This window comes from Rhinoderma darwinii, chromosome 3, assembly GCF_050947455.1.
Source record: "Rhinoderma darwinii isolate aRhiDar2 chromosome 3, aRhiDar2.hap1, whole genome shotgun sequence".
NCBI lineage: Eukaryota > Metazoa > Chordata > Amphibia > Anura > Rhinodermatidae > Rhinoderma > Rhinoderma darwinii.
Genome location: NC_134689.1, coordinates 189134648 through 189151006, shown reverse-complemented (window position 1 = coordinate 189151006; position 16359 = coordinate 189134648). Strand labels below are relative to the sequence as shown.

Here is a 16359-nt window from a genome sequence, read left to right as displayed (position 1 = left end):
AGTACATTAGCCTGTGTACTGATCGTACACAGGCAGTTGTTAGGACATACCTCAGTATGCCCTAACAGGAAATATCGTCAGACAGCCCTGAGGTCCTTCAATGGACCCTGGGCTGTCTGCCCATATAGTGTATGTCCCTCGATCGCGTCACAGGGATTCCCCGTGACGTGATCCAAAGGGCATCCCCCATCTCATTTACCCCTTGAATGCTGCGGTCAGCTTTGATAGCAGCATTCAGGGGAATAACGACGGAGATAAGAGGTTTCTCTGATCTCCGCCGTTAAAGCGGGGCTGCGGCTGTGTAATACAGCCATTGACCCGCTCCTGACAGCAAGTACATGCGTGGTCAGCATGAGGTGATGTGGCCGGCGCTGTACTAAAGAGCGCAGGCACTGAAGACAGAACATGGGGGTGTTTTGCAGTGCGCCCGCCATGTTCTGTCTTCAGTGCCGGCACTCATTAGTGCAGCGCTGGTCACATCACATCATAATGACCGCGCGCGCACCTGTCAGGAGTCTGGAGCGGGGCAATGGCTGTATCACACAGCAGCAGCCCCACTCTCATACATTCTTGTGATACAATGCTAAGCTGTGCAGCGGCACAAATTAGTATGGAAATACATGAAATAACGGTATAGAACCGTTTCAGGGTGCACGGTATTGAAACAGTATCGAAGTTTTGATGCAACATGCAACCCTAGTCTAATCTGGCCTTTCTGTTCTTTACTATTACCAGTGGTTTGCATCTTGAGATAAACCCTCTGTATTTATATTCATGAAGGTGTCTCTTGACTGTAGACTTTGACAATGATACGCTGACCTCCTCTAGGGTGTGAGTGACTTGGCTAGATGTTGTGAACTGGTTTTCTTTTCCAAGCAAAGAATTCTATGATCATCAACTTTAGTTATCTTTTGTGGTCTTCTTGGCCTTTTGGTGTTGCTGAACTCTCCTGTGGATAACTTCTTTTTATGAATGTACCATATTGTTGATTTGACCGCTCCTGTTTCCGCTGTCTCTCTGATAGGTTGGTTTTGTATTTTCAGCCTATCCTCCTTCTCTTGTATTGACTCCTCTTATTGACTCCACATATTGAGAGTTTTCATGCACAGCTACCAAATACAAATTCAACACTTGAACACAACTCCAGAACTTCATCTTCTTAGGCCCCATGCACACGACCGTAAAAATCGTTCGTAATTGTGGACTGCAATGACAGTCCGCAAATATGGACCCACTTACTTCTATTGTCCACGGAAACCTTCGCGTTTATTTACGGGAAGGTGTCCGGGCCGTAGAAGTGTACCGCAAAAGATAGGACATGTCCTATCTTTTTCTTTTAACGGTCCGTGCTCCCATACTTTGTATGGGAGCACGGGCTGAAAATTCGGGCGGCTGTTCATGGCCGCCCGTGCCCACAATCGTGGGCCATGATTACAGGCGCAGTCGTGTGCATGAGGCCTCAGTTTGTCATGACATAAGGAGGAAACAGGACACACCCGGCCGTGAAACTGTTAGGCTGGATTCACATGAGCACATTACGTCCGTAATGGATGGAACGTATTTCGGCCGCAAGTGCCGGACCGAACACACTGCAGGGAGCCGGGCTCTTAGCATCATAGTTATGTATGATGCTAGGAGTCCCTGCCTTTCCATGGAACTACTGTCCCGTACTGAAAACATGATTACAGTACGGGACAGTTGACAGGCAGGGACTCCTAGCAGCGTACATAACTATGATGCTAGGAGCCCAGCTCCCTGCAGTGTGTTCGGTCCGGGACTTGCGGCCGAAATAAGGTCTGTCCATTACGGACGTAATGTGCTCGTGTGAATCCAGCCTTAATAAGGCAATTGCACAAATACTTTTACGTTTCTAAAAATGCAGACTATGTAAAAAATGGTTTCAAAACGTAAACTGTTAAAGAAATATTTTTGTTAAATCCCTTGAATTTCACCGCATTCCAAATTATTATGCAAATGTTATTTTTCGCTGATTTTCCTAAATAGTCGATGCAATTGACAGTCAGTATAATCTTCAAGCCATCAACCGTTGGAGTATAATGCAAATTTTATTGAACAAATCTCCTAATAACAGATTTTTTTTTAGAAGTAAAAAACTCAAAATGCACTGTTTCAAATTATTATGCACAACAGGGATCAAATCATTTTAAAGGTTGTAAAGAGAATTAAAATGGTAATTTGTTGAATTTGCAGCATCAGGAGGTCATATTTACAGAAATCAAAAGCTCTTTCAATAAAAAACAACTTAGCAGGCCAAGTTACATGTTAACATAGGACCCCTTCTTTGATATCACCTTCACAATTCTTGCATTCATAGCAGCCAATGACAAAGAGGTATTCTTTGCCGCATGAGATGGTGCATTGTCATGCATGAAGATAATTTTGCTATGGAAGGCACGGTTCTTCTTTTTGTACCACGGAAGAAAGTGGTCAGTCATAAACTCTACGTACTTTGCAGAGGTCATTTTCACACCGTTAGGGACCCTAAAGGGGCCTACCAGCTCTCTCCCCATGATTCCAGCCCAAAACATGACTCCGCTACCTCCTTGCTGATGTCGCAGCCTTGTTGGGACATGGTGGCCATTCACCAACCATCCACTACTCCATCCATCTGGACCATCCAAGGTTGCACGGCACTCATCAGTAAACAACACTGTAAAGGATCTGTCAGACACAGCTTCTGTGTCAACGCCCATAGGTAATCAGTCTGCACCTGCTTCTATGTCTGTGAGACTGACTCCATCTTCCTCCACTCAGGATGGCAGGCTTAGGAGCGGGAGAGCCTATCACAGCCTGGCCAGACGGAGCTAGCTCCAGCCCTCTGTCTATTTTTTACCTGCCTTTCCTGTTCCTCCTTTGCTTGTGATTCTTCTCTACTGGTTTCCTGGCCTTGCTGCAGCTTCTTGAACTACTGATCCTCTGCTTGTTATTGACGTTGGCTTTACTGACCACTCTTCTGCTCTGCATTTTGTACCTCGCTCATCTCCTGGTTTGACTCGGCTCGTTCACCTCGCTTGTTGCCCACGGTGTTCCCGTGGGCAACTTCCCCATTTCCCCGGCTTTTTTGTTCCCTTGTCTGTTTGGCTGTCGTGCACCTATTGAGTGTAGGGACTGTCGCCCAGTTGTACCCCGTCGCCTAGGGCGGGTCGTTGCAAGTAGGCAGGGACTGAGTGGCGGGTAGATTAGGGCTCACCTGTCTGTCTCCCTACCCCGACATTACACTTGCGTGGTTTCTAGAACATTGGAGCCTATGTGTGACATATGCCACTGTATGGCATACCTCATAGACATACCTTTAATGTGTACGTCATGAGCTTTTTAATAGCGTTTCATGATGTATACGTTAAACGGATACCATTATAGTCTAAGGGTAGTCTGTGACAGATGCCTAACTGTGGTATCCGTCACCATAGGCTATAACGGTTTAACAAATATGTCATGATCTCTCATGACCTCTGTTCATTATGTATATGTTTAAGGCTCTGTTCACATCTGCGTTGGGGTCCCATACTGACGTTCCGTCTGAGCTTTCCGTCAGAACGGGACCCTGAGCAGACACAAACTGACACGTTTCCTTCACCATTGATTTCAATGGTGACGGATCCGGTGCCCGTGGTTTCCGTTTGTCAGTCTGCTCAGGTTCCCGTTCTGACGGAAACCGCAAACGGAACGTCAGAACGGGACCCCAATACAGATGTGAACAGAGCCTAACAGATACCATTGTAGTCTATGGTGAGGGATGCTACTGTTACAGGCATCCATCACATCCTACATTTAATGTATTCATCGGGAGACTTTTGTGGCGTGTACGTCAAACGTAGTGCAATACGCGACCTAAGGGTATGTGCACACTACTACGGCAAATACGTCTGAAATTACGGAGCTGTTTTCAGGAGAAAACAGCTCCTGAATTTCAGACGTAATTGCATGTACTCGCGTTTTTTTGCGGCGTCTTTTACGGACGTAATTGGAGCTGTTCTTCATTGGAGTCAATGAAAAATGGTTCCAATTACGTCCCAAGAAGTGCCCTGCACTTCTTTGACGCGGCCGTCTTTTGACAGCGACGCGTAAAATGACAGCTCGTCTGCACAGAACATCGTAAGACCCATTGCAAGCAATGGGCAGATGTTTGCAGACGTATTGGAGCCGTCTTTTCAGGCTTCATTACGCCTCCATTACGCCTGAAAAATGGTCGTGTGCACATACTCTAAGAGTTCTACAATTAGTATGCGGAATTGCGGATGGAAAATACACAGCAGAATACGGTAGCAGCAAAGTGGGTGAGATTTAACAAATCTCATCCACACGCTGCGTAAATATTCCGAGCAGAAATTGACCTACGGTGCATATTTTTCGGACTGCAGCATGTCAATTCCTGCAGCGGAAAGTGAACTGAATTGCTACGTTTTTCAGAGGAGATGTCACCATCTGCACCATTTTCTGCAGTCAAAAACGCAGGAAATGGTGCGTTTTTGCTGCAGCGGAAAGTCTGCTACTTTGAACGGAATTGCTGCAGAAATTTTCTGCAGCAATTCCGTTACGTGTGGACAAGCCCTAAGAGGGATAGTAAGGGCTTGTCCACACACAACGTAATTGCTGCAGAAAATTTGTGCAGCATTTCCGTTGAAAAATGCAGACATTCCGCTGCGGCAAAAACTCACCATTTGCTGTGTTTTTTTTACAGCAGAAAATGGTGCGTATTTTGCTGCGTTGTTAGGAGCTGGATACATCTCTGAAAAACGCAGCAATTCTGGCTACTTTCCGTAGCAGGAATTGACAAAATACGCACTGTAGGTCAATTTCTGCTCTCAATTTTTACGCAGCGTGTGAACGAGATTTGTTAAAACTCATTCACTGTGCTGCTACTGTATTCTGCTGCGTTTTTTTCCGTCCGAAATTTCGGTAATTCTGGCAATTCCGCAGCGTGTGGACGAGCCCTTATTTTTTCACTTGATTGATATAGGTGTTAGATAACTTTGAGAGTAAAAATCTACTATGTATTTACACAGGTTCCCTTTGCTTAGGACAAACACATTTTCATAGCACAGTTTGTTTTTGTGGATATATTTTTGTTTACTAAAATTAATAATATAACATATTTTGCATCAATATCTCTAGTGTAATTAAGATGCATCACCATTTTATTTATTTTTTTCCATACTGGTACTTAAGTAGATCTTAGTACTAATATAAGTTATATTATAGCTGTTAGTGCATTACTAATTACATATTACTATAAGCTATTAACTTATGAGTCTTACACTGAGTGACTAACCAGGAGTGGATCATGTGCTCACGTCATTATTGATGCAGACTGTGGGGTTAGTAAGGCTGGATTCACACGAGCACATTACGTCCATAATGGACGGAACGTGTTTCGGCCGGAAGACCCGGACCGAACACAGTGCAGGGAGCCGGGCTCCTAGCATCATAGTTATGTACGATGCTAGGAATCCCTGCCTCTCCGTGGAACTACTGTCCCGTACTGAAAACATGATTACAGTACGGGACAGTTGTCCGGCAGCGACTCCTAGCGTCGTACATAACTATGATGCTAGGAGCCCGGCTCCCTGCACTGAGTTCGGTCCGGGACTTCCGGCCGAAATACGTTCCGTCCATTACGGACGTAATGTGCTCGTGTGAATCCAGCCTAAGAGCTGTGGCGAAAGTTTGTTAAGTGCTTTTTTTTTTTGGTCATTTTGTTAGTATTTTCTATTAACCACTTGGTCATCGAACCAATTTACATTTTTCACATTTTCTTCCCCACCTTCCAAAAGCCATACATTTTTTATTTTTCCATCAACATAGCAGTATGAGGGCTTGGTTTTTTGCAGAACGAGTTGTAGTTTTTAATGGCACCATTAAATGTACCATTTATATTGTACTAGGAAACTGAAAAAAAATCTTTGTGGGATAAATTACATTCTATGGGTCGATACAATTACGGCAATACTAAATTTAAATCTTTTTTAATGTTTTACCACTTTTACAAAGAAAAAATTATTTGTTTTGTTTTATGTCGCCATATTCTGAAACCCCAATTTTTTTTTTCCGTCGATTAGGCGGTGTGAGAGCTTGTTTTTTTTGCGGTGCGAGCTGTAGTGTTTAATTAATACCACTTTGGGGTACATCAGACTTTCTGATCACTTTTTATTCCTTTTTGGGGGGGCGCTTAGGTGACCCAAAAAAATTCTGGTGTTTTCAATAATTTTTTTTTACAGCATTCACCATGTGGCTTAAATAATGTTATATTAAAATCGTTTGGCCGTTTGCGGAAGCGGCGATACCAGTTATGTTAATTGTTGTTTTTTTTCTATTACTATAAAAGGTTTTTTTGTGAACTTTTAATATTTTGTTTGTATATGAAAAATATTATTTAACTGTTTTTAATGTATTTTGATCGCTTGCACAATATACTGCAATACTTATGCATTGCAGTGTATTATGCTATTTACCGACTCCTATTAAGAACTGCCTCAGGCAGGGCATAATAGGAGCATAAACATCGGCAACCTTGCATTGGAGTTATCAGCAATGCTGCCCGATGCAGTAAGGTTTCTGCTGTAACATACAGCTGACACCTGCTAATTACGGAGTGCGCTCTGTCCATGAGCCCGCACCATACTTCCCCTTGGCGGCTGTCACGTACATGGTAATGCTACGGTTGCTAATGGTTTCCATTTGTCTCTGTTACGTTTGTTTCCTGTTCCGTTTTTTTTTACGGAATCAACAGTGCAGTCGACTGCACTATTGATTAAGTAAAAAAAAACAGAAAGCTTATGGAACGGAGACAAACGGAAACCATTAACAACGGAACCATTAGGTTTGCCTTTTCGTTGATGGGGTCCTCCGTTGGAAAGCTGATGGAACCCATCAACGGAAGCGAACTCTGATGTGAACAAACCCTTCGTAAGCAAAATAGCTCTCCTGCAGAAAGAATAAATCTGGCTCTCTAGTGCCACCTATAGGTTACTACATGAGTCACGTTTCAAGGCTCTATATAGGATCGAACATTGACTTACAGGGTAGTCACATTTAAAGAGGCTCTGTCACCACATTATAAGTGCCCTATTTCCTACATAAGGAGATCGGCGCTATAATGTAGGTGACAACAGTTTTTTTTTATTTAGAAAAACGATCTATTTTTACAACGTTATTAGCGATTTTAGATTTATGCTAATGACTTTCTTAATGCCCAACTGGGCGTGTTTTTACTTTAGACCAAGTGGGCGTTGTATAGAGGAGTGTATGACGCTGACCAATCAGTGACCAATCAGCATAATACACTTCTCTCCATTCATTTACTCTGCACATAGTGACACTGCGTTGTTCACTATGTGCTGTCTTATACTGACATATTTACGTTACTGAAGTGTTTAGACAGTGAATAGACACTCCTTCCAGCCAGGACGGGATGTCTATTCACAATCTTTGGTAACGTTTGTGTGGGACTTACAGCAGAACAAGCGTAATCTCGCTGTAACCTGTCATTTACAGCGTGATCTCGTGAGATTATGCTTGCTCTACTATAAGTTCCACACAAACGTTACCGAAGTGTCGGGATTGTGAATAGACATCCCGTCCTGGCTGGAAGGAATGTCTATTCACTGTCAAGACACTTCAGTAACATTAATGTGTCAGTATAAGACAGCACATAGTGATCTAGCAGGATCCCTATGCGCTGTGTAAATGAATGGAGAGAAGTGTATGACACTGATTGGTCACTGATTGGTCAGCGTCATACACTCCTCTGTACAACACCCACTTGGTCTAAAGTAAAAACACGCCAAGTTGGGCATTAAGAAATTCATTAGCATAAAGCTAAAATCGCTAATAACGTAGTAAAAATACATTGTTTTTCTAAATAAAAATCACTGCTGTCACCTACATTACAGCGCCCATCTCCTTATGTAGGAGACAGGGCACTTATAATGTGGTGACAGAGCCTCTTTAAGTGGCACTAGTGAGACAGTTTTCTTCCTTCTGGAGGAGAGCTATTTTGTATACTTTCCCACTGAGCATTGCACGCTATGTACACATTTTGAAAACTATTATTTACAAAAAATAACTGTGTATCAGTGTGTTTGGTGCAAATTTGGAATTACTTTTTATTAAAAATTATGTTTTCTTTTTCAGATACAGCTGCTTTGTATCCTGTATACAGAGCAACTGTATCTTGCACTGAAACCTGAATCTGTCAGGTCAGTAGGACTGATGGGTTTAGTGACAGCTGGTCCTGCGTGTCTCTGACACGCACGACCCACCTGTTATCGATCACATCTAAGTTATGAACTTGTCAGTCCCGCTGACCTGACGGATAAAGGTTTCAGCGCACGATACAGCTGCTCTGTATACAGGATACAAAGCAGCTGTATCTAAAAAATGTAAAATTATTTTTAATAAAAAGTAATTACAAAGTTGCACCAAACACACTAATATACTTGTTTTATTAAAAACAATTTTTTTTCAAAGGTGTAAATAGCCTTTAAGTCTCCCTACCAGCTGGATCTCCGCAAAGGAGAAACAGTACCTTCCAAGTGAATCTTAGTAAGTAAAACATACTATAGTTACCAAACTTTGGCTATCACTCTTATCTCTGATTTACTAATATATGGTAATTTTTTTTATTTTTTTTTTTCATTTTGCGTGATGATCTTATTTAAGGACCATTTACTTGCCCTGGCTTCCAAATCCAAAATGTTCAGTACCATCCTGTCGGGTACTTTCAGAACATTGGGGGGAATTTATTAAAGGCTGTATGCCAGTATTACGCCATAAGAAAATCATGCTTTTTTAAGTTTCATGCCATGCCAGATACTTTAAAAAAAAAAAAAAAAGTGGCCGTGGTCTAGCAAGAGGGGCTGGTCAGTCACAGGCCGACAAATTTACTATTATTTATGATAGAAAGCGGCGAAAAATATATTAGAAATTTATGGCAGCCCAAGATGCAACTTATTTATTAAGGGGCTTGCACCTCTTAATAAATTAGTTGCACCTTTCTCCTGTGGCCTTCAGACTAAGATTGGCGCATAAAATGCCAGTCTTATTACATTTCGGCCATAGCATTTTAGTGTCATATTTTTACTTTCGAATGTTAGAGTATTCAATAAATCAATTGTAAAGTTTGAATAAAATAATAATTTGGAAAAGAGTATAGGACAAAAATCTGAACGAGTGCAATGATAAGTGTGATCCATTATGTGAGATTTCTGATTTCCAATGTATCTCCTCAAGTTGTGGGAATTCACAGAACATTCCAGTCCAACCTTCAAAGCACTGGCACACAAACTTCTGCTTCATGTATTGGACATCTTCCTTCCCATGGTACCCACTCACATAATGCCCTTTTCCAGACAAATGGGACTTGATCTTAAAATTTTTGGGATTCAAGTGCAAGTAAGCTGCTGAGTTCTGATTCTTCCTTACACATCTCCCATTTTTGTTACATAAGATCTTGCTACAAAGTTTAGCAGCTTTAGTCACATTAACAATGTAATGTCCAAATTGTCCATCAATAACTTTCTTCACTAAATTGCAGTTGTCCTGGAAAAGCAAATACAATGGGACACATTAAAGGAATGAATGAATGAATGAATGAATGAATGAAAATAAATCTCTTTGAGCTTTTACAATTTCTTTTATAATGAATGATCTTACCGGTGTACTGGAGTATTCACTGCCTCCCCACAGTACAACACCTGCGGCACCCATTGCTGCACTTTCTCCAATTGTATTCACTAAGTTAATCTACAATAATAAAAATATGACAAACTGTGAAACAATAATTCAGGTTTCTATTAAATTATAGAGGTCTCAATGTATGTACTATGTAATCCATATGACGGTTACTGTATTTGAATGAAGAACAATATATCTGCACAACCATTGACTATTTGGACGCTGTTTCTTTCAGAGGTCATAGAATTTTATTGGAAAGCCGTCTTGTTTCTTTTTGTATTTTGTGAACTTGCTATTGATATTCAGTTGGTCAGATTAGGCTGGAATCACACATTTAGGTTTTTTGTTGCAGATTTTAAAGCCATAGCCAGGCGTGGTTACCAAAAGACGGAAAAGTATAAAAGAAAGATTGATACGTATTTCATTTTTTTTGTCCAGCCTTACAGAGATAACGTAATACTATTTGGCTATATGGTTCTTTGTGAGCATTATTTATTATTTATAAATTGGCACGGTGATGTGTGGAATTCTATAATATTGTTGCCCATGGTCACCAAGGGAAATGGAACACTTAGGCCGGAAAAAAAAACCGCAGTGTAAACTTTAATAAATTGACCTGCAGTGGAGAATTTAATTCCGCAGCATGTCAATTTATGCTGCCTTTCTGTTGATTTTCTGTTGCGGGTTTTCCCCATTGAATTCAATGGGGATGAAAAACCTGCAACTGAAAGCCAAGTGTCACAACTTCCAAAAAAAAAAAATCATACTTACCCAGAACACCCTCTTTCTTCCTGCAGTCCTGTCTCCTGGGATGACATTTCATCCAATATGACCGCTGCAGCCAATCAAAGGCTGCAGCGTCACATGGCCTGCAATATCATCGTAGGAGGCCGGAGCGGACGTCAACCGAGAGAGGGGGTAAGTATGAGCGCTTTTTTACGCAGCGGAAATTCTGTCCTGAAAACCGCACCACAATGTGCGATTTTTCGGACGAAATGTGCTGCGGGTTCCAGGTCGGATACGTTGCTTGATTTTTACCCAGCGCATCCGACCCGTGGGAACCCGGCCTAAATGTAGGACAGACAATTTAAAAAAAACTCCCTTAATATCCTCCTTTCCTTGACCCATTCTGTCTCATATTGCAATCAAACAGAGAGAAATATGTATGGAATTCTTTATGTGTCATTAGCTCCCCCTCCTCCCCACACACACACACACCCCCACACACACCCATTCTACTCAAACACCTCAGTCAGACCTGACTGGCTACATGACTGCAGCAGGAGTCCTTCTCCACTGCTTTGTCTGCAATAGGAGATCAGAATAGGTAGCCTTACCATATTTGTTAAAAAGGTATTCCCACCTTAAACACTTATGGCATATCCATGGGATATGCCATAAATGTCTGATAGATGCAGAGCCCAGCTCTCTGACCACATCTATCTCCAGATCGGGGGTCACCCAACACACATCTCGCATGGCTGCTGACTGCCACATCCAGGCGGAAAATGAATAGAGAGGTGGCCGCGCATGTGCATGACTCTCCCTATTCATTCCGACGGGAGTTACGGGAACAGCCATGCAAGCGGTCTCGGCTGTTTCCATAATTCCCATAGGAGACAATGGAGAGAACCATCAATTCTCTGCATGGATGGGACAAGAGGCCCCTGTACTGGAGACAGGCGCTGGTCCCTGAGCTAGAACCTGCATCTATCAGACATTTATGGAGTATTCCGAGTGTATGCCATAATTGTTTAAGGTGGGAATAACCCTTTAAGTCCTAACCCCACTGAAATAGTTCAGTAGGAAATTAACACCGATATTCTCAGCAAGATTTCTACAGGACTGTTAGTATCAGAAAAATTTAGAAAATCTTGCAGACCTTCTATATGGACAAATGATGAGGCGAACAAGGGTTCATACGAACGCTTATTCCTGATCATCACCCTGTGTAAATAGGTCAGTTATACGCAGCCGATGAACCAGCATGGGCTGATCGCATCTTTTATGCGGCCAGAAAAATGTTTGCTCGTCGGCAGCACATCTCCTTGTGTAAACAGAGAGACGTGCTGCCGACAAGATGCAAATGTATGGGGACGATGTATGGGATCGTTATTACGATTGTTTATCCCCATAAATTCTGACCATTGCAGTCGGCGCTCGTTATTGGTCACGAAATCCAGCTGTGTAAAAGCACCGTTAGGCCAGGATCAGACATGCAGTTTTAACACCTTGCAGTCACAGACATTTTTTCGTTTTCGTTTTTCACTCCCCGCCTTTTATTTTTCCGTCAATGAAGTGGTGTGAAGGCTTGTTTTTTTTGCGGGAGGAGTTGTAGTTTCTATTGGCACTATTTAAAGTACTATATAATTTACTGGGAAACTGATAAAAAATTATATGTGGGGTGGAATAGGAAAAAACTGTTATTACTCCATTTTTTTGTTTTTATGTCTTTCACCGTGCAGTAAAAACGACAAAATAAATTTATACTGCTGGTCAATACAATTACGGCGATACCAAATTTATTTCGCTTTTTTTTTAATGTTTTACTACTTTTACACAAAAAAAAAGAATTTGTTAAAAAAAAAAATGTGTATCGCCATATTCTGAAAGCCATAACTTTTTTATTTTCCTGTCGATTAAGCAGTGTCAGGGCTTATTTTTTTGCGGGACGAGCTGTAGTTTTTTTTGGTACATATGACTTTTTGATCACTTTTCATTACATTTTTTAAGCATTAAGTTGACAAAAAAAACCTGTGATTCTAGCGTCTACATTTCTTTTTTTATGGTGTTCACCATGCAAGTTAAATAATGTTATATTGTAAAAGTTCAGAATTTTATAGATGCGGCGATACCAATTTTGTTTATTTCTTTTATTATTTACATTAGTTTAGAGGAAAAAAGTGAAAGCGGTTTTTTTTTCACTATGGAAAACTTTATTTAACTTTTTTTTTCCCCCCAGAAGACTTTAACCAGCGATCGTCGGAGGGGGCTGCCCCCTCTTTCCAATGGCTTAGATGCCGCCATCACGATTGATCGCAGCAGTTAAGTGGCCGTTAGTGCAGGGTGTCATCTGCAATACACAGCTGACACCCGCAGCGTAGGGAGCGGGCTCAGTGCGTGAGCCTGCTCCATACTTCCCCTTCTGCACCATGACGCACCGGCACGTTAGAGTGCGTCAAGGGGTTAATGTAGTTTTTGGCTCTGTTTTTTAAGCCAAACATAGGAGTTGGCACAAAATAAATTAAATACATTAGTCTTTTCTTTATACCTTTCCTACCTTTTGGATACACAACTGCGTATGTGATCCTGGCCTTACAAACAGTTTTGGCAAGTTTATCTATTTATCACTTATTTCTAGATTGAGTGTATTAAAAAAATCTTTGTGGGAAGGAAGGTTTAATACTAGTTTTTCTTTGTATAATAATTATAATAACGCTAAAAAAGTGAATCGAGTAAATTTATTTCTGAAATCCAATCACTTTATGACACATACCTATACAGAGGCGTAACTAAGGGTTTAGCACATGGGGGGGGGACACATCTATTTGGGCCCCCCCCACATACAGTATAATGACCCCTTAGTGGCCCCCACATAGTATAATGCCTTTATAGATGCATCCACACAGGATAATGCTCCCATAACTGCCCCTACACAGCATAATAGCTCCTTAGTGCCCCCCACATAGTATAATGACCCCCTAGTGCCCCCAAACAGTATAATGAGCCCTTATTGGTCCTTACACAGTATAATACCCTTATAGCTTCCGCACACAGTATAATACCCCTAAAGCTGCCCGCACACACAGAATAATGACCCCATAGCTTCCAACACAGTATAATGACCCATTAGTGCCCCCACACTGTATAATACCCCATAGCTGCCCCCCACAGTATATTCCCCTATAGCTGTCCCCACACAGCATAATGCCCCCATAGTGCCTCCTACACAGTATAATGCCCCCATAGCTACCCCACACATTAAAATGCCCCATAGCTGCCTCCACCTAGTATCATACCCCATAGCTGCCCCCACACAGTATCATCCCCATAGCTGCTCTATACAGTATAACGCCCCATAGCTGCCAACATACAGTGTATTACCCCCCCCCATAGCTGCCATCATACAGTATAATGCCCCATAGCTGCCCCTACACAGTATATTGTCCCCAAAGCTTCCCCAATACAATATATTTCCCAATTGCGACCCTCCATACCCAGTATAATAACTCCATAGTGCCTAATAAAAAATTTATAAAATAAATACTCACCTAGCCCCGTTCCCACAAACAGTGTAGGAGATCCCTCTGCTCCTTTGCTCTGAGGAGTGTGTGGCTCGGCGCAGACAGGTGCAATGACATCACTGTGTCGAGCCAGCTTACATAGTGAATGCTGGAGCAAGGAGGCATCAGCTCCTTGCTCGAGCATTGGATTCAACTGTATCTGCGTCCTGAGGATGCAGATATAGTTGAAACCGGGACATGTCACCGCTGGGGGACCGGCCCAGGGCCCCACCATCTCAGTGAGCCCGGGGCCTCTGCCCGCCTGCTAGCTACGCCTCTGACCTGTAAGAAAACATTGCAAGGACATATTAACAAGTACGCAACGTACAGCTACTGCCTCAAGCACACACATACAATCAGAGATCTTTGCATAAGATACAAAAACCCACCTCTCAATTTATTCAAATGAACCTCAACCAAACTACTTACCTGAGATAAAGTGTAAAGCGTTAGTGAGTAAAAAGGCCTAGCATATGCAAATACTGGAAGTTCATATGATCTTTTTGACATGGAGGCAACTCGTGTTGCTTCTTTAAGACGATGATGGACAAATTTTTTAGCATTTGGGCTTGACTGAAGAACATAGTCTAAATAAATGGATGGGAAAAGAGCACTGCTATATTCCCACATCCACTGCAGGTAGTCATTGCGCTTTGATTCGACAGTTGGACAGTGGCCTGTATATGAATCAGGATTCAGCTTATAGTCATAATTGTAGCAATCAGGAAACAGGTAGTAGCCCCAAAAGCCTTGTGGTCTAATCTCCCGAGCTAGAAGAACCGAACCCGTCATAAAACTCCTTGCAGCAGAGTCAAATTCTTCCTTGGCCTGTTTTCTAATCAAGTCTATGGGCCAGTCTGGATGGCGACCCTTTACCAACATCATCGATTTATTTCTGTAGACGTCTTTACTTCCCCAGTTTCTATCCCACTGCGGCCTCCAGTTTTCCCAGTCAATAACTCCTAGCCCTTGGAAATCTTTATCTGGTATACGGTTAATAATATCTTGTGTTGCCTTACTAAAGTGTTTCTCAAAACTTCCATTTTGTGGCACACCACCATATACAGACTGCTTATCATCAGTAACATAGGGGTAATAGCCCAGGTGAGTGTGATAAAATATTGTTACGTTTTGACCACTCAAGGTTTCATTGGGGTTTGCAACTATATCAAAGACACTGAGATCTAAGTCAATTTTATATCGTGCTTTACATTGCTGTGTGGGCGCATTCCAAATTGCAATAAAAGGCCTGTTCTTCAAAATAGGAGATTTTGCTTGTTTATATCTCTGGCCATTGATGCTAATAAGGATTGCTGCAGAAAACCATAGTAAGCACAGGTAGCTGCCTGACTTCATCATTTTCCCACTCTTGGATGTTATGTATAATATTGCCCTAAAAGAGAAGGAAACACAAATTATTTTTAGAGACATAAAGACAGTGAACGATTATGACCTTTTTTCAAAATTTATTTTTAATATGTAATATTTATACAATACTAAAGTCGAATATAGTTTTTATTCAGATCAACGGTTCTCAACCCATGGTACCTGTACCTTAATATTTATTCGCCAAGGGTCCAAGGGGTGGCAGCAAGCAAGCATAAAAGATAGAACAGCACTCCAGATCCTGGTGCACGCTTTCCAAGAGGTCCTGCCCATTAGGGCCCCAACAATAGACAACTTTCAGTTAGTGGGAGGGACTTTCACCACATTTTGGGCAACGTACCATTCTAGTGCAGCATAACCTGATTGATTTTTAATATTGGAACATATATAAACCGTTTCTTTATAGTGCATATTTAAACGTATTGTTAGTTCTACAATATACAATGCAGTATTGTGTTGGGAGGCTCGTGTGTCCTTAGTCTATGGACCATGAATTCTATATACTCTTCCTGGATGTGATGCCTTCAATTTTGTTATGTCCTTTGGGACAATATACTCATACTTCTATTTTTTGTCCTAGGAGTACTCTGATGCTTATAGATAATTTTGATGAATACAGGTCCTTCTCAATGAATTAGAATATAATCAAAAAGTTAATTTATTTCAGTAATTCAATTCAAAAAGTGAAACTAATATATTATATATATATTCATTACACACAGATTGATATATTTCCAGCATTTGTTTCTTTTAATGTTGAAGATTATGGCTAACAGTTAAAGAGGATCTGTCACCAGATTATAAGTGCTCTATCTCCTACATCATGTGATCGGCGCTGAAACGTAGATCAGAACAGTGTTTTTTATTTTGAAAAACGATAAATTTTGAGCAAGTTATTCACAATTTTAGATTTATGCTAATTAGTTTCTTAATAGACATCTGGGCGTGCTTTTACTTTTTTACCAACTGGGCGTTGTAAAGAGACGTGTATGAC

General features: G+C 41.5%; 1 protein-coding gene across 1 annotated transcript; it reads right to left on the bottom strand.

Annotated features, from left to right (window-relative positions):
- Positions 1–9129: 9129 nt before the first annotated feature.
- On the bottom strand, positions 9130–15364 carry HYAL4 (hyaluronidase 4). Its single transcript, XM_075859406.1, has 3 exons — positions 14409–15364; positions 9676–9765; positions 9130–9561 (listed from the first exon to the last, which is right to left on the bottom strand). The coding sequence occupies exons 1-3, from the start codon at positions 15336–15338 to the stop codon at positions 9130–9132; spliced, it is 1452 nt and encodes a 483-aa protein (XP_075715521.1). The 5' UTR covers positions 15339–15364.
- Between the last annotated feature and the right edge of the window lie 995 nt (positions 15365–16359).